This window comes from Geospiza fortis, unplaced genomic scaffold (assembly GCF_000277835.1).
Source record: "Geospiza fortis unplaced genomic scaffold, GeoFor_1.0 scaffold54, whole genome shotgun sequence".
In the NCBI taxonomy this organism is placed as follows: domain Eukaryota; kingdom Metazoa; phylum Chordata; class Aves; order Passeriformes; family Thraupidae; genus Geospiza; species Geospiza fortis.
The window spans coordinates 5,295,224-5,314,839 of record NW_005054301.1 but is presented as its reverse complement, the minus strand read 5'-3'; the positions used below and the strand labels follow the sequence as shown (position 1 = coordinate 5,314,839).

The 19,616-nt window shown below is 42.6% G+C and overlaps 1 protein-coding gene across 1 annotated transcript; it reads left to right on the top strand.

Annotated features, from left to right (window-relative positions):
• Positions 1-3,055: 3,055 nt before the first annotated feature.
• On the top strand, positions 3,056-17,717 carry LRRC74A (leucine rich repeat containing 74A). Its single transcript, XM_031064552.1, is given in 12 exon segments — positions 3,056-3,191; positions 5,855-6,033; positions 6,350-6,457; positions 7,174-7,311; positions 11,166-11,267; positions 14,723-14,828; positions 14,831-14,862; positions 16,038-16,067; positions 16,069-16,106; positions 16,108-16,140; positions 16,667-16,671; positions 17,635-17,717. Coding segments are annotated over 12 exon segments (990 nt in total).
• The last annotated feature ends 1,899 nt before the right edge of the window (positions 17,718-19,616 follow it).

The window sequence follows — 19,616 nt, the reverse complement described above, 5'->3', positions numbered from 1 at the left end:
CGCTCCAGGGCCGCCCGCTCCCGGGAGGCCGCGGCCGGTGGTGGGACGGCCCCGGCCGGGGTGGGGCCCTGCCTGCCTGCCCCGTTGTAGGGCAGGAGCGCAGCCTGCGGAGGGGCCCGGCCGCCGTGCTGTGACTGAGGGGTCAGAAGCTGTGACCCTGGGCTTGAGTGAAGGTTGCTTTATGGCTCCGCCACCCTGAAACTTGTGGTTTCAAACAAAAATTTTCACCCCCTGTTCTCCAGAAATACAAACAGAAAAATTTCCATGATTTTTTGTCCCCTGGAAAGCCCTTTGCTCCAGATGTTGCACAGGCTTTTCGAACAGCACTGATAATTGCTAAGGTTTTGCAAAGCACAACCTCTAAGCGGCAGTGGCGATGGGGTGGGGGAGACAGCAGAACAGGAGTGTGCCCTCACTCCGTGCTGCTGAGAGGTCATCGGAGGTTGGCAAAATCAGTCCTCACCTGGCTATGAGTACTCTGGCGTTTGCAAGTTGAGATCCATCACATGCTGAAACCAGACAGTTGTATATGAAAAGCGAAGTCCTGGTTGAAGTCCAGAATTTCAATGTTCGGTTCACTCCACAATCACATGTTTTTAACATCTGAAAGCAAACAGATTGAGCTGAGCACACTACAGCTTTTTTACACCAAATACACATTTCTAACTTGTAATCTCAGTAGCGTTCTTCCAAACTGAGTATCTGCAAGATTCATACTATCCCTGCCTTTTGCACTGATGAGTGCTGCCAAACTGTCCCCTTCATGGTGACCAGCTGCCATCTCATGGGTCATAATTAAATTAAACACTTGCTGATGTGCAGTAAATCCTACTGTGAAAAGCCAGTGTCCACAAAAGAGACAGAGGAATCTTGCAACTTTTTTTGAGTAAAGGGATAGAGTCCACTAGGCCATACTCTCATAGGGTCTCTCTCAAATTTTTGGAGGACACAGCCTGCTTCTCTCCTAAACTCCTGGCTGCAGGCTGCCCTCTTCCTTTCCCCATTAGCTAAGGCACTAGGAAGGTACAGACTTCCCGAACCACCTACTACACATTGCCCTAAAGTTTAGAAGCTCAAATTACTGGATTCTTTAAAAAATGCAGCTTGATATTCATGAAGACACTAAGGCTCATTTCTAAGACATTAACACCCATTTCTTGTAAAATCCCCACAGCCATTCTTCCAGAACTTGATTGGTTCTCTCAGCTGGAGTTGTTTGTGAAGACATTAATACCCATTTCTCCCATTAGTAATTAGCACAATGAGTGTCCACAGCTAGGATCTGAGATGATGTAAAGTATATAAATAATAATCCTACCACTCTTTTTCAAATCCCCGTTTACAGAACACCACAGACCATCAAAGCAGGCACTTGTCTCAAATCCCACAGATGTCCCTGGCAAAGCACTGGACTGTGGTCTCCCATCTCCTGTTGCGGTAACCAATCCATCATTGGTTTCTAGTCAGAGAATGGAGGGTGCTCTCCAGAGGAAGGATCTGCAACATTAGGAGCTCATGACTGGGTCATTTAAAACCAGCCTGTTCCTTGAAAGGAAAGATCTAAGAAAAGATTCCAACCCACATCAGAATACTCAGACTGAAATCAGAGAAGAATGTTAGCTGGTGCTACAAACAAGCAAGCAGCTGTGGCCAAATAACAACAGTTGTTTGGCCTACACTAGAAAAAATATTTACAAATTTTGGCAATAAAGTCAAAGCTGACAATGGTCACCTGCTTCAGGGTCAAGCCTTCCACTGGATTTTGTGGTATTTTGGTTTTTATCCAAATGTAACCCTTCCACAGTCTCTAATGACTGGACGATTTGAGACGTCTATGTAGAACCCAAGGGAATAAAGCCACAAAAATTATCCTACTCTTCAGGAAATAAAAATATTTCTAAGTGTATGAATTATTTCTGCTCAACCTTTATCAGAAAGTCTCTTCTGTTACAGTTTTGGTTTTAGCACCTGAGGAAAAGTCACAAAGTTCTCAGTAAGAAAGATGTAAAATAATAAGCACTGAACCACTTTTGGCACCAACAGTAGTTGGTGGAATGAGTGAGTACTTGATTCAAGGCCCCATTAACTGCTGACGTTTACAAGCCACACTTTATTACTGAACATACTGGGAATTTGGCAGTAGGGAAGTCTGAATCTGTTCCAGACTAAAAAGGTGAATACATTCCTAACCTCATCTCATTTAACACTACAACTGACACAGTCTGACTTTATCATGAAATTGTACAAACTGGAAGATGAACTTAAAGGAGACAAGAACACTTAGCAACGGCCTTGTGTGACTTTTTGATACCTCTGGGGGGACAGGGGGAAGGTCCACAGCCAAAACCATAGCTCTTCTCAGTTATTGTGAGCTGACTGGATCCCATAAAAATGGGGTTTCTGGTGCTGAATGTCACCCTTAGGAGTCAGAAGGTGCAGGTGAGGTCACATAAGGGTGATGTGGCAGCACAGGGTAACTACAGGCTCTGCAGGGCTTTCTCACAACACCAGGACAGCCCCTGCAAACAACACACAGGATTCTCCTGCTTATAAGCAGCATAAATCAAGAACCCGGGTCTTACAGGCAGCACCATTCCTCCTGGAGATGTTTTCACACCAAGCAGCTGTGCTTTTACTGTGTAGGTGTGAGAAACATACAGGCTCAAGGAGGTGGCTGTGAACCCTTTATTTACAGAAGAGAAAAAGCAAATGAACCTGTGACTCACTAGTGGCGACACAGAGAATGAGTCTGAGAAGGATGCAGGTGCAGGGTTTACTTACTAGCAAACTCACTCCAGAAATTGTCAGAAATGACCAAAGAAAAATCAGCAGCTAAGAGGGACTGTGGTTGCACCAGGCTGATCACCAGTTGGGAAGGCTTCTCTCCTGAGGCCAGGTAGCAATGAGAAGAAGGGTGGCAAACAGGAATCCAGAGCGGCCAGAGGTGGGAGCTGCCATCTGGGAGCACTTGGAAAAAGCAAAATTAATCATTAGAGGACTTGGCAGTACCAGTTTCCAGGACACTCCACCGAGCTGCCCCTACTGCCTCTAAGAGATGTCAGAGCTCAGCATCTTTTGGGACCAGATCTTGTTCGAGCTCTTCATTGCCCAGAAGGACAGGCAGGGCATGGGGGCAGCAGGGTTTTCTGAACTTGCTGCTCTCAGGCTCTGTTTGGACCCAGCAGAGTCAGGTGCCAGGGCTGCTCACAGCTCTTTGGCCTGACTTCCTAGCTTAGCATAACAATTCCCCTCAAAGTTCTAAACCTCCTTTGGCATGTCATTTAGTCATTACATGTTAATTTCTTATTTTCCTTTGTTGTTATGTATGCAATTGTTTCTTAATGCAATTACTGTAAGGCACGGGGACAACTCTTCTAGGCTTGTTTTTTCTATATTTAAATAGCACATAATGCAATTTATGAAGTGTCAAAATGATTTCTGAATCTACCTCAGAAGGCTCAATCCACACACTGTGGGACTGACTAATGTACTGGGCACATGACTTGTCTCATGACTTTTTTACATGGGATTTAAGCCTATTTTTACCCTTCCTTTTGTTTTTCTCACACTAGAGTAATGCAAGTAAACCCATCATTTGACAAATAAAATCTGGCAGAAGGAAAGGGTCTTAATAAAGGAGATGCAGCTGCAGAGCTGGTTGAAGTGAGGTGATATGGGTGCCAGCTGGCCAGTCTTTTCCCCATATAGATCTGAATGAATAGCTAAACGGCTCCACATTCCACATCAGTGCTAGATGTCACCCAGGAAGGGTACAAAATTACAGGTTAATAGCCTGGAGCTCTAAAGGGCAATAGAGAGTAAGGGAAGAAGGCAGTAAAAGCAGTGACAGGGACTGAAAAGGAAGATTCAGGGTAGAAAAAAAATTATGTATTATACTATTAGCCAGAAATTATTTTGGCAAAATAACACTTCATAATTTTTCATGCATTTAGTCCCCTTAAAAGAGAATTTTCCAAGTTCTCTTTCTCTATAACTATAAACTATGAATTGTGGGCAAGAGAAGCTGTGTCACTTCCAGTGAGTCTGCTTACACTCAGTCCCAGTATATGGTGGCATTCATATGCTTTTTCTTCTGCCATGCAGGACGAGTATACTGCAAAGCATTCCCTGAGTCTGATCACAGAGTCAGCCCCTGTGCCTGGGGAATTGTCAGTCAGTTCAAGAGAGTAGGAGCAGCTGGTATGGTTTTGGCTTGCATGTTTGCGGGGAAATGGGATGAAGATAAAAAATTCCTTTGCCTGGTAGGCTCAGAAATTGAGAAAGGGGAGAAAGGTAGCTTATGAGGGAACAAGAACTTAATGTGGGAGAACTGTGAGTCCCCTGCACATGGCCTGAAGAACTTGAGGAAAGCTTAGCCCCAGAGTTAGCCCTTCCCCACACTGGGGCCATCACCACATGCATGTAGTGCACAGGGAGGGCTGGGCACGAAGCAGGGGTGCAGGGGTACATCCACAGCATGTTGAAGCGGGGCTTCAGTAAGACAAATGGAAGATCTATCACATCCAGGGAGTCACATCTCTGCTAGGCTTGCATTGACAAACTGAATCTGCTTCATGGCAGACCAGAATGAAATGTCTAAAATGAGTGAGCCTCAGGAGTCTGTCTTGCTGGCTGGTGCCTCAGCAGAGAAGGCAATGCAAGCTCCTGACACTGACCTAGGGGTTGAAACTGAATGGTTTCTGACCATCTGCACTCACTAGCCTTTCCATACTGTCAGAGCTGTACCTACCAACTGGTATGTATCCAAAAAGGAGGCCAAGGACGTGATCCTGCCAGAATTCTAACAGCCACATGTAATCTGGCTATTGATAAAGGCAGGGGGAGAGGGGGCAAATGGGAATTCCTGTTTAAGAGCTCTCACTTTGACATCAAACATCTTTCTTCAACTGCTTTCTACACATCAGGGCTATTTCTTTGTTCCCTATTGTCTCCTCTAGTTGTTAATAGAGCAGGAGGAGGAGCTAGCTGAAACCAGGAATGGTTTTGCGCACTCCTGATGAAACACTGTAGCACTTGTGGTCTGCACACCATGGGTTTGCCACAACCCTTCTAGTCTTCTCTGGTGGCTCTCCTCTTATTTTCTGCCTAGTGAAGTCAATCATCTGATAAAACAAGTCTTGCAATCATTTTTGTAACAGTAGGATTTATCCATGATTTAGGAAGAGAACTTTCTAACTTGTTATAAATTGAAGGAAACTCAAAAAACTCAAGAACACAAAAACAAAGACTATCTTGTTGAAGGCTACAGACTGAACTGGAAAATGACTTTGTTGAGAGGGGAATTTGTCTTGAGGTTAGACTGCTGAATGTGTATAACAGCATGGAGAAATATGATCTCCAAGTATAGGGTTTGATGAAGGAATTCCAAATGACAGGTTTTTGTGGAAATACAGCCTCCAGCTGCACTGATATGTCTCACTGCAGCTGTGTCAACAACACCAAGATGAAAATGCTGGCATTCTTTCTGCTGGTTGTAAGCCAGAATGTTCTGAGCTGCCCTACCTCTGCTGGCAATATCAGCTGCATGCTTAAATTAAGGGAAAAAAAGGTTTTTACCTGATGTCAAAAGTTCTCAGTTACAAAAAAAAAATTTCAGTCACGTTGCAGACTGGTGAGAAGCTGCAGCAAGTCACTGGATGACAAGTGGATAAGAAAGGAGGATACATTTAGTCCTGGAAGTCTGGGATAAAGGCATGGGGAGAACCAGGGGATAATAATGCATAAGGAATAAAACTGTGCTGTTGTTGCATAGTGTTACTTAATTTTATTAAGTAGTTTAATTTATTTAACAGAGATAGAATGCATCACTCATCAATATACTTTTTCTCTGTAGATCCTGAGAAAGCCTTTGCTGACATTATAGGCACAAAGCCCATATACTTGGAAGCACACAGGCTGATGGAAGTGGTGCCTGCCTCACATTTGATTCAAAATTTGGCTAAGTCTTACATAAATCTGAACCCCCATGGTCTAGGACCTAAAGGTGTCAAAGACATTATTAGTGCTATGGTGGTGAGTAGCCAGTAATGGTGGGGCCAATGTTCTCAAGAACAATAGGAATTTTAGGCCTCTCTCAGGCCTGGAAGTCATCAATGAGTACACAGTGTGGGAGTAAAAAAACATAGGAATCCTGGGCATCCCTAATGTTTCTCATCCTCTGCACATAAAAGTTTTGTGTGGCAACTGATGCCCTTTAATGGAGTTACCGCCAAAAGCAACTGATACTCTTCCATGGAACACAAAACCTCAGTGCTTCTAACCCCTACAGGGCCACAGATAGGGCTGGAGGGACTCCTGTATGTCTTTGTTTACCTTTCTGTCTTCCCAGTCCAACACAACCATCACACAATTAGAGTTTGAAGACAGCTGCGTTTTGATAGAAGGAGCTATATGCATAGGAGAGATGTTGTGAGAGAATTTATCACTCCAAGAACTGGTACCTGATCTGACATACCTTGTAGTCAAAATTATTGCTCATCAAGTTCAATCTTCTGAAAGAAAACAAATTTTAACCAAACAACTGTTGTTCCCAGGCAAAAACATTCACATTGTGAAAGTCATTATATTTTCTGCTGCAATACTTTTATAATGTACAAGCTTCTGAAAACCAGAAATGTGCATCTAGTAGCAGACTGGTGAGTCTGGAACTGTTATCTTCATTAGCAAATGTGACAGTAATTACCATAACTAAGTCATTCCAGTTTATGCTTGGTCAACAGAAAACATGTTTTGGTCAGAAAATTTCATTCTCCAATATGACATGGAGAAACTTTTCTAAACAGATTAAGGGAATAATGCTAAGTGTTCAGATATGAACTGGTGGAAATGTTCCTTCAGTTTGAAACTGGGATATACAAAATGCATTTTGTTAGGCCATGGGATCTGTGTTACACTGAAAGAAAATATTCTTGGCAAAATGCCTCTTGGCTCACTGAAGACAAAGATCTATGTGAAACTGATTACTCTAGGGCTTTGTGTTAGGAAGGATACAGGGTTAAATACACCTATAACCTACACATTAATTACTGTCTGGCTAACATTTCTTATGTTGCTCATCTTATATTATTCCCTTGGTATCTGGGCACTAAGAAGACAGTAAAACCAATACAGTCTTTGGACCCATCCTTCTTATACTCCCTTCTTTTCTTCCAGAACATCTCTAATAAGCACCTAGACACATCAGGAGCTAAAGCCATTGCCAGTTTGCTTTTGGTTAATTTGTCCTACCTCAATGTTTTTCAGCTCTTGGGGGGTTGTATGCACACAAACACTGATGGCAGTAGAAGTGAAGTAATATGTGTTTCATCCCAGTCTCTCACCCTGAAAATATTGCTCGGGCTATGGGCAAAATCAATCTCTCAGCTCTGTCTCTGATGGGAACCCAGATTAACAGTGGAAACCTAGACTTAAATGATTAAATATTTGACCTGCTTAATTTCCAGCATCTCTGAAAACCAGTCCCTCAAGAGGAACTTAGTTAATTTCTGGAGCATCTCCCACATCTTTGGATAATTCCACTCCATGGAGCAAAGTAGTAAAGCGATGAACTCCCCTATTGGGTTTGGCTGAGGTTTGCCTAATTATCCCCATAGCATCCCTCATAGTTCTGGGGGCTTTGTAATGGTAGCTAGAAAGCTGTTGATAAACACAGAAAAGTTTTGGCTCCCAAAGCATCGATCAGTGTCTCTCCAACATCCCCCCTCTTCACCACTTGGCTGGTGGTGGGCAAGACCTTAGGAGGGAACATAGCTAGGACAGCTGATCCAACCTCACCAAAGGGATATTCCATACCATATGACATCTCCTCAGCAATAAAAGCTAAGAGAAAGGCAGAGGGTAAAGGGAAGGGAGGATGGGAATCTGAAGCACATTTGTTATTATAATGTTTGTCTTCTGGACCATTTTGTGTATGCACCACTATATAACACCATGTGTACTAAAGCCTGACTTTCTGGGAAGTGATGGGAAATAGAGAATAAATCTTTTATTTTCCTTTGCTTTAGTGTGTGACCTTTTCTTTTGCCTAATTAAACTGCCTTTGTCTTGATTCAAAATGGCTTTTTCTATCTTATTTTCTCCCCTGTTCTGCAAAGGAGGGGAGTGACCGGCTTGGTGAACACCTGATGTACAGCCAAGGTCAACCCACCACAACTTCTTACAGCCAGATACGGACTGTGATGGACTGCAGGTTTTACCTAAAAGCACATCTTTCTGCAGACCCCAGCACAGCACCAAAGGAGAGATCAGTGCATTGTTAACATACTTTTCTTCCCCAAGAAACAACTTTGGAGAGGAGACTGCACCATGCTTTGCTGAGGCATGAATAGTGAGTTACCTGAAATCCAAGGTCATTTGCAGCCCTCATTTGGCATGATTTCACTTGGCAATGCCCACATGATTTCCTGGCATAATTCTGCTAAGTGCTTAGTTCAGAAATAAGAGAGGCTAAGAGGACACAGTGCTGGATGAACTGCATCAACATTTTTTCAGAACAGCTGAAAAACAAACCTTCAGAACCTTCAATTGTGTAAGAGAACACAACTTCATAAAGTTGTGTTCATAAAGACCTGGTGGGTAGTACAAAAAACAGGGCATCCAGATCCAGAGCTTTCTGGCTGGCTCACAGGCTCACCCTCATCCCCACAGGTGACTCTAGCAACTATGAGTCGTGTGTGGGAACACACATGCAGCATGAGAAACCACAAGTAACAGAGCAGTCTGTCACAGAGGAAGGAACTTGAAAGAGAAGTCCCTCGGGGCATATAAAGCAGAAAATTACTAAAATCCCAGAGGATTTGAGCCATTGTTTGTTTTGATTGCAAAGTTCAGGAGCTACTTCAGTTTTTCATAAGTAGCCCAAACATAATGGTTTTAGCCATTGCACAGTAAGCAGCAAGACACACAGACTAGAAAGGAATAAAGCTGCCTAATCTGTCTGTTCAGACAAAGTAAGAACCCAAGTGTGTTAGTAGTCCTTCAGAGGAAAAGCAAACAAAACAATTAGTATTTCAGTAATCTTAGGTGCTGTTACTACACTGTGAAAGACTTGCATGAATATCTGAATGCCCTTCTTCCCTCAGCAGTTCCACACACTTGCTACCATGATGGCCACAAGCATGTGGTGTGAGCATCCAGTGTTCCTTGAACATCTCAATAATGCAATGCCTTCTGTTTCATGAACGCCTTCCTTCTCCTGGTTCAGTATTTCCACTGATATGTTATCTCTTTCTAATAAAAGTCCCTATCTTTAAAATATGGCACAATTACAACTGAAGTGAGGGCAAGGCAACGTGCTCCTGCCTTGAAAAAGCCTGTAGGCAACACAGAGATCAGTTTGAGAAAGGAACAATTGAGAAAGAAACAAAGGAACAAAATAAAATTTTGACCTTCCTAGTCCAGAAAAATGCCTCTCCAAAATTCAAGGTTTTACATCTCTTCTTTCCTTCAGCTCACTTGAAGCAGGAGCAGCAAAGATTACTGCAGAATCTGTTTCTTTCTGTTTTGCTTTTAAAAGGAATATTTTTAAGTCAGCTAAATTCACCATCTGCCTCCATCCAACCTTCCATACATGGAAAATTTGGATGAGAAATTCTCCTTGAGAATGCAAAGCAAGTGTTGGCAGCAAGTCCTATCCCTCCCAGTGTCACAGCAGACACAAATGAATTCACACATACCCTGCTCTAAGTAGAACTTACACCTTGAGGTGTGTGATGCATGTGAATTGGCATTGGCACTCGTACAGCTGGGCACAGCTATCATGTGAAGCTGAATTCCTCTCCTCTGCTAATCCCACATAAGTAGAGTGAGTCTTGATATTTTAGATGTGGCAAGGAGAATCTGGACATTTTTCACAAACACCAGGCAGTGTCTATTAATATAAGAAATCCTCCCTCTCTCTACCTTTCTCCTTCACAATGTAAATGATTTGCTAAGAATTTATTCAAGCACAGGATAAACTGTCTTTGCCACAGCAGGGCAATGCCACAGCACTACCTAAAATAGAGGAGTATTATTACCAAGCCCTGGCAAAAGAAAGCCAAAACTGTCTTCTAGTAAGACAGGGGTCAATAATCCCTGAAAAGGCAAAACTGAATAACCAGCTAAGATTCCTCCAGAGGTGAGAATTGAGAGCTAACACACCTCCTCAATCCAAGATCAGACTCTAGGAATTCAGCTCAGAAAAGCCAGCTTGCTTACAGAATGCCTACAAGCTGCATTCTCAGCTAGATCTAGCATCACCATCCTGAGAGCCTGCAAATGACACTATGGTGACTGAGAGACATCTTTAAAGCTGTTAATGTAGGCCTCTCTCTGGACACCCTGTCTTTGTAAATCACTACAACCACCCCAGTCTTTGGGCCTGCTGTTTCAGATTATGTAAATAAACGTGTCTGTGTGCCTTGCTCTCAACCTGGCTTGAGATAAAGTCACTAGCTCACCCAGAGGCATTCCTCTCTCTCTCTGTAGCCATTCAGACTGTCCTAGGAGCTGATAGCACAAAGGACTAAACAAGGATGTGTCTTCTGCTGGCCAACGTTAACAAAGAAACCTTTCTTTCTAATTGTGGGAATGGGGACTGCACATGAGGTCCAAGGTGGGGGAGAGATGATATTCATGCACTCAGAGAGGCACACGGCAGTGCCAACCCTGTAATGCCAGATAGCCAGACCTTGTAGCAGGCAGGCAACCAGCCTGAGCTCTGATCTGCTGTGCTGCCAAGAGGAGCCAAGTGAATGGGAAATGTCCCAGAGGCACAATCCCATCCAGAGGGGCCCTACTGGCAAGTACACGTTCAAAGGCAGCCCATTGCCTCAGCCTCTCCCCATCACATGACTGAATATGATGCACATCACATCCTTCTGCATGACAGATGGATATATGGACCTGATATATGGAATTTCACACTAGGAGACAGAGAGAAACTAAGAAGGTAACTCCCCTTGACTTGGAAGCTTGCAGACTTTTGTGGGACAGAGACAAATATGATGAGATAACAGAGAAACCCATTCAAAGGGACCACAGTCTTTCCACATGCCTGCTGGAGAATGGGAAGAAAGGGTCATCCTTGAGGTTACAGCATGCCTTCTGCTACACATGACATCCTCATTCTCACCATGTCTGGATCTATGTCTCTTCTTTTACAGATGGCCAGTAATCCCCTAACCACAGAAGATGCCACTGCACTAGTCACAACCTTCAGAAAGGATCTCCCTCCAAATTCAAGACTCCAGGACCATACACTATGCATTTTTAGGAAGTGGGTGGATCACAGAACTGCCCCTTTCCGAGACTGTTTTGCCACTTGCTGTATCTTTCATTTATGCACAGTCATTAATAAAAAAAGGCTAGTATTCGACAACTCTTTCAGAAGCCATGCAGAATATGGCTTTGGTCTAGCTCTGAAGAGGTGCTTGTAGTTTTACCACATTTCACTCACTTCCATTTTCTAACAGCAGAACTAGAACAAGGAGTGAATTACCACTGGAGGATGACTTCTGTTCATCCCCTGAGCTGTCTTTCTCCAGGGCAGCCTAAGATGCTAGATATTGTGAAGTACTTTGATACTCCATCACTGTGTCTGGGGAATAAAGATGGATGCTTCAAGGCATTGAAAGAAAAGCAGTCCTATTTAAAAAAAAATGCAAATTAAACATTAAAAGGCTGGTAGGAAGGAAAAAGAAACCAAAGAGACCAAATCTTAGTATACTCTGTAGCAAGGTGGGAGCATGACACATATTGTTGTAACTTCATGTGCTGTCTCTATTGTTTCAAAAATAGGAGACTGAGAAATGCTCCTAAGTTCCTGAGTGAGAGCAGAGGTTATATTGCAGACCAGCACGGGTTGGACACCTGGGTATATATTAGTCCAGCCCTGGCCTTCCCATCCATCCACTGGTTCTTCATGGCTGTAGTTACAGAAGGTGTCAGGGGCCTCAGGGCCGTCCATCCATGTTTGGGACCACCATGATTAAAGGAAAGAGAGTTTTCACAAAAATTACATTTGGCACTTGGAATGTAAATATGTTCACACTTGAAACAAGCTAAAAATAAAGTTGATGGGCAGTTTTGGACACTCATGTAATGGGTTGTACCTAAGTTACATTTGCATGTGTTTCTTCTTTACTATGTTAATGAAAGAAACTAAAAATAAGCAGAATAAGTAATATTCATCCATAGCCTTTCCTGAGAGTATCAAGTGCTTTCAGCAGAGATAATCTGAAGAACAAGCATTCCTCTAGGGTAAAGATTTTTTCCTGCATAAATTAAGATCAAAGAGAATTATTTTCCAAGTCTTCAAGAAATCAGGTCTCCTTCTGCAAAGGAAAACTAAAACAGGCTGTATGGGTGTAAAGGACTGCATTACAATAGACATGCTCCTGCTAGTTTTATTGCTAATAACCTAAACAATTAATAAAATTTGAAAGAATAATAAATTTTAGCTAAATTCTGAGGAATTAAAAGAGATTATTGAAATGCATTTATTTAAAAGGAAACACTTCAGAAACTTTGAGGCAAGGAATTAATCTTCTCATTATCAATCTGCTTTTTAGGGTTAACAGTTATTCTCTTCACCTCATCCTTGCAAAAATCTAAATTACCTGGCATTTCACAAGAGAAATAGTCAATGGCATACATTTACAATGACATTTCAGTATTCCAATCAAATGCTTGTAGGTAAACATCTAATCTATCTGACAGATTTCATTCCACCTGTGATGTAGGGGGGATACTGTAGGGAGGGAGTCTTGCATTTCAATTCTGAGTAATTGTAAATATATACTGCCAAAGACCTTGCATTGTCTTAAATCTTTGAGAAATTAGTAAAGGTGTTAATCCTTTACAGGATACTTAAGGGAAGACATAAATAAAAGCATTTTCTGCCCCATTACTCAGTGATGCATGCTTATCTTGACTTCTAAAGAATGAATAATTAGTGTGTCTATACGAGGAATTTGGAATAAGGACATCTAGAAACCTTTGCATGGATTTGACAGTACTAGCAATGGTGCAGCAATAGAAAGGCACATTTTTAACAACAGTTAAATCCTTCTGACAAGATTTCTAAGCATGACTGTTCCCTACATTCTTTTTATAATCTACTCTTTATAGGGTTCCAACTTGCAGATAGTGACAAACATTTTCAGGAATCATTAATCAAAGTAGCCAGCACATTCTCATCTTCAGCACCACAGTACACTGGAAACTGCTGGTGCCTTTCAGCTGCCTGTGTGTTGTTTTTCTGGACTGGACTGACTGCGTCAAACATGCAGAAATGCCCAAGCTGGCTCCCTCCAGGTGCTGCTGTTTGTTAGGCCAGACATGGTGCTTTGGCTATGCTGCTCCTGAGGCTGCACTGGCAGCTCAGCAGCTTTGGCATGGGCTTAAGCCAGGCTGACAACTCCAGGGAGAGCCAGCAGCCTTAAAGGCAGCTCGAGCTTTCCTGCACTGGATTCTCAAGAGAAGGTCACTCTGCTGCTGTCCATAGTGCAAGGATGTCCGAATGGCTTCATCAGAGCGCCACTCCACAACCATCAAACCCTTGGCGCGGAATGAAAGCTAATAAACCCAGCTGCACCCAGACTGGTTCAAGACTGGGTTTGAGTAGTAACAGTCATGAGCTTATTGCACAGTAGATGATTAGCTTGTAGATGGATCTGCAGAACAGTGGGTCTTAAGTTTCCAAAAAGAAGCTGTAAGAATGCATTGGCAAACTATAAATAAACTTTAAGGGAAAATGAACCTTTCACAATGACAGAAACAAAAGCTTTCATACATTTCCTGAGCTGCCTTGAAACTTTCAACAACTAAAGTATATAACTAACATAATATGTGAACAATTCCCCTGTCATCATGGGTATGAACAAAATCATAGTCATGTCTTTAAGAGCTCAATCAATGCAAAGTAAAATTTAGAGGAATAATTTATTGTGACATCAGTAATATTTGCATTTACAGGTTACTTTCTAACATTCCAAACCCCTGAATCAGGACACTGTGCTACTGCCCATTCAGTATATGTTAAAACATAAAATTTACAATATGAACTCTGAAATGCTGAATTGTCACTACCCTGTTTGAAATTATGGGAAAAAACAAATGTCAGGCCTTCTTCTGCTGACTGGAACTTCTTAGGATTACACAATGAAGCAAAGAGCTTTCCCAAAAGTTCTGTTCATCTGGAGACACCTGGCCCCTTCCCAGAGATGGTCATCTTTCTTGTGGGCTATAGAGCTCCATTGCTGGAGATACTAATCCTTTAAGGTCTTGCGTGATTCTGATTTTTATTTTTCAGAACTCCATAGCACATTGTGGCCATTAACTGTTCAACTTGCAGTCTGTGTCTTAATAGAATGGAGAGGAGACCCGTCTAGGACTGTCTCAGGGATGAACACGAATCACTTGAATGGCCAAAAATAAGAGGTCTTTGGTAAAGATATTTACTAATGAACATCTACCTTGCACTAAGCTAATTTCTACACAAATTAGTAGATCTTTTTCTGTCTCAAACATGGAAACAGAGAAAGATGAACACTTATTTACGGTTGGATCTCCAGGGGTTTCCTGAAAGTGAAGAGCAGAGATAGCAGAAGGCACCATCCATAGGAGAGAATGACTAATGTATTTATGAACACAAGATAGGCTTTGTTGTTCTCTGAGTGTCCACACTGACTGACTGCACTTTCCTTGCCCTATGTAGCACAATGAGTTGATGAATGAAGCTTTCAAGTTGCAGGATTTGATGTGTCAAATGCATCCTGAACTAGATGTCATCTACAGTAATGTTAAAGGCTGTACCACCAAGATCCCCAACAGCATCAAATTCCCATGGAAGTGATTCAGGCAAGCTGCTGAATTGTGTTCTTAGCTCCCTGTACACAGTACACATGCTGTGGACACTTGGAGGGATGGAGGTTCAAAGAGGTAAGTTTTCTTTCAAGTGAGAAATTCAGCCAAATTCCTTCAGAAAAGTAAATGCACAAGGAGAATCACAATGTTCACACATCTCAGTACACACAGACTGACTAAGCAAAGCCTTTGATCTTCTGGAGAAGGTATTTCCTCGTGATCTTAGATCACTGAGGGGAAAAAAAGGAACGTGAATAGATGCTTGCTGTGTAAAACGAATTGATTCATTTCAGGTATGATCCAAATGAGTGTCCATCCTCATCACAAGCCCATCTCAGTAGCTGACTTTCATAAAATACTTCTCTGACAGTTTTGCTTTAGCATCAAAATTAATGTGCTTCATAAAAGTAGGATACGGCATTACAAGAACAAGGTATTTTCCATCTGAAACAGACATTGCTCAGCTTTTCAAGGTCTGCAGTTTCCATGGATAGCAGGAGATGGTGCTGTCCTCCTTTCTGGAAGCCAATGCAAGCAATTGAGGCTTGCTGAGCTAAATAACACTTTTGCACTACCAGCTTCACTTGTTTCTTAACTGCTGCGCAGATTTTCAGCTAATTGGGTGAGAATTAGCTGTGGATAAGGCTTTAGATGAACTTAAGCAAAGGCTTGGGCTGTTAGCTCACATCAAACAATGCTGCTGTGCTTCACAGCTAGTGACACTTGCACTACCATGCTTTGCAGTTTTTAATAGCCATTCAGGTATTCAGGTATCCTCATTCAAACGGAAGCAGAATTCAGAGAAGAGTAACTAAAGCGATCAAAGATCTGGAGGACAGAACTGTCTTGATTAGACAGCCTAGCCAAGCAGTGGCTGCTGGGATGAGGACCAAATAAGCATATGCAATTATAAGGAAAAAAAGCCAGGCTTACTACTGAGTCTTGTTTCAAGGTAGGGGGAGAAGGAGATATAACTGAGAAGAATGGAATTAACCTGAACAAAAGGCCTTTATTCTGACAAAAGTCTGACTGCACAAGAAGTTGAGAACTCATATCTCTCAGTGATGGGCTGAATAAAAGCAGGGTGATGGAAGAATAAGAGGAGAGCTGGAGGCAGGTATCAGTGGCTGTTTCATGGTCATGCCCATGTTTTATCTCTGCTCCAATAGAACTCTTTGAAAGAGCACAACCTACAACTCTGAGAACTTCTTTGGGAATATTGATAAGGATGGAAACATAGATTCCTGTGGCAGCCTTCTGGAAAGCCATGATGCAAGTGTGCCTCTGAAAGCATGGCCAGAATGCTCTTCTGGTAGGGCACTGCTCTAGGGAAACCTCTCTGCTGCAGCACAGCCACCAGCCAACTTTGCTGGTGACATCATGACGCTTCTGGGTCCCTTCCAACTCAGACTACTCTGATTGTTAAGGCTAAAAGGCAAAATTCAGACATAACAAATGTTGAGCCTAGAATGACACCAACAGAAATGCCATGACACCCAATAAATAGTGTAGATAGCATCAATGATAATGGACCAACTTTAGAATATCACAGACAGCCACTGTTTGTAAAGGATATACAGGATTCTTATGTCTTACTGCTACAGGCAAGTGAAAAATAGGCATCTAAACCCTCGGCTGTACAATGGAGTAGGCAGTTGTCTTCCTGCCAAAACCACTGTGGTGCTTGGGACCAGTAGCAATGGTCAGCCAGACATGAGGAATCTCAGGGCTGAATGGCATTTTCATTCATCCTAAACCTATGATGAGAAGCATCAGCTCAACACTATCCCCCCTGCAGCCAAAGTAAGATTTGCAAAGACAGCATATCTGTGCTGTCAGAATTTTTCTTCCATTCTCAGGGACTCTTGTTTTTTTCATTCTCTCTGATTTCTCTTCTTAGGAGACCTACTTTTCCCTGGAAATCCACCTTCACACTACAGAACTTTTCATTCTCTTGAAAGTGCCTCTTCCTTAGTGCCTGTAGCAATCATGTCCAAGTTCTGAGAGCTGAGCATTCAGCAGCAAACTCCTAAGAGGTTGTCAGTTGCTGCAGGCTAAACTGCTTGTCATTGGACCCAAAAGTCCCCCTAGATTTTCAGTCAGTTCTGACACGTGACTCATCAGCTGAAAGCCCTGTTAGTCATGCCCAAATATTCCCATCCCTCAGCACATACTAAGGAGTTTAAATATATGCTGTATCTAGTTTTAAAGCTAGAAGCAATGGGTCAGTTTTGCTCTTAGCCTCCTAATGTTTTCAAAGAGAAGCAAATTAATTTGTTGGGTCCAGTCTTTATTCCTTCACAAATAGCAGTACCATCCTAAAAGCATCCATGCTCAGATGCTAGATGTGCTTTAGCCTGGTTAACCTTCAGTCAGAGGTTACATAGGATTCCCAGCACTTCAGGCACAACTTACAGAACTGTGGTTAAGCAGATAAAACTGTTGAAACCCAGTGGCCAGAAAAGACTTCATCTGGTGTCCTTAACACGGCAGAGTTGATATAAAGGGGAAAATAGATATGGATATATATATATACCCCTTATCTAGCTTCTTGATGCATTTTAGCACTGTAGCACGTGTGAAATTGTAATAGGTGTAATAGGTGAAATTCACCTTGCAGACAAGAGTCAGAAGAGTTGTGATCTTTGCTGTCCTTACTGTCCCTGCCTCAGGCTGTTTCCTCAAGATTCTCTCAGCAGCTTGAAGATATCTGACAGAGAAGGTTCTCTTTACTAGAATAATACTCATTCACTTCTTTGCAATTAGTTCACTTAAAAGACCAGGGGACAGCACAGAAGCCTGTGGAAGGGGAAATAGAGGAGGAAGAAAGGGAAGAGACACAAAAATGAAGCAAGGAAGCAGGTCAGACAATGCAAGATTGTATGAGAACCACTGAAAGAAAGCTCAGAGTGGCTCTGGGCTTGGGGAGGCCCAACACTGGGGATCTGTGATAGTCTAAGTTATTGAATGTAAAAATGAAGCTGTTCCATTACAAAGCAGGTTCCTATACAGTTTGGTCTTTTTCCATTAAGGAAGGATTGGTCCTTTGAACCTGGTTACCAAATCTGTCTTGCTCAGTATACTGACAGTGATGAACTTACTTACAAAGATAAAAGCAAAAAGTGGGATTGGGAAATAAAAACATTCATATATTGTTATTATCTCCTTTTGAGGTAAAGCACCTGGACAAACACTGAGGTAATGGCCGTCAGTCATCCCCTGCCACCTTAGCAGATCTGACACAGAGACCTTTGCAAGAGAAAAAAAATAAATTCATGAGAAACTACAGCTCGTGTTGCTTAAAAAGTTATGGGTGATTGAAATTTTCTTTAATGTCTCCCTGGGAAAAAATATGTTAGAAAGATGGGAGACATAACAGATTGGCTTAGACACCATACTTTTTTAACCCAACAATAAAAAAATACATTTTACAGTTCTTAAGAGGAATTAAAACCTTGCATATATTAATATTTATTTTAAAATAGAATCTAGAAAATGTTAATTTGTACAGGAAATACATTTTGCCATGTGACCAACTGCCAACATGACTTTACAACAAAAATCTTGACAAACTGGGAAATGTTGGCCATTTTGGGAAGATCAGCTCTTGGTGGAAAGGAAAGAAGCTAGTTGCAATCTGATAAGTCTCTCTTTCCCAATGGAATTCCCATGTAGCAAAAAAATTGTTGAAATATTCTGAAACCTTTGATAGAGTTTAGGTGGCTGCAGTGCCTAATCAGAGGTCAAGATGACGGTTGGGATGATGGCATTGCTGGTATCTGCTCAGTACTCACCTTCAGAAGGCTTTAGCTCATTACCCCAGCAGCTTTGTGTCCTCTGATGCCTCTTCCTCCTCTGGTGACTCTTCCAGAATTGCCTTGTAATTGCAGTCAGTGCCACCTTCACCTATGGAATATGTGGGGGTTTGAGATGAAGAATCAGAGCAGCATTTGAAATGCTGGCCAGTTTGCACATGCAGGGGTATAAGATTGGGGGGTTTTCTGTTCTTTTCCCAATCATTCCTGAAAAGTCATTACTGATTCTTGACTACGGCTAAACACTGAGGTACATTTTCATAGAAGCTGTTGTGGTTAGGGTTGGCATGGACCCCAGCGAGCAATCAAGCCCCAAGCAGCAACTTGCTCACTCCCCCAGTAGTGCAGTCAGGGAGAGAACTGGAAGGGTAAAAAGCTAGAAAGCTTGGGGGTTGAAATAAAGACAGTTTAAGTGGGTAAAACAAAAGCCACACATGTAAGCAAAGCAAAACAAGGAATAGATTCACTGCTTCCCATGGCAGGCAGGTGTTCAGCCATCTCCTGGACAGCAGGGCCCCATCACCTGTAACAGTGACTTGGGAGGACAAACACCATCACTCCAAACATTCCTCCCCTCCTCCTGCTTCCCCCACTTTCTATACTGAGCATGATGCCACATGGTCTGGAATATCCCTTTGGTCAGTTGGTGTCATCTGTCCCCGCTGAGTCTCCTCCCAGCTTCCCCACCAGCTTAGCAGTACAGAAAGCAGAAAAGGCCTTGGCTCTGTGCAAGCCCTGCCCAGCAATAACAAAAACATCTCTCTATTATCAACCCTGCGTCCAGCACAAATATAAAGAACAACCCCTTAGGAGAAAATTAACTCTATCCCACGGAACACAGGAGCGCACACCAACCCAGGACGCTGCACTGGGGCTCGGGGAGGGCGGGATCGGCCGGTGCCCGTCCCGGGGCCGTCCGAGCCCTCAGGCCCC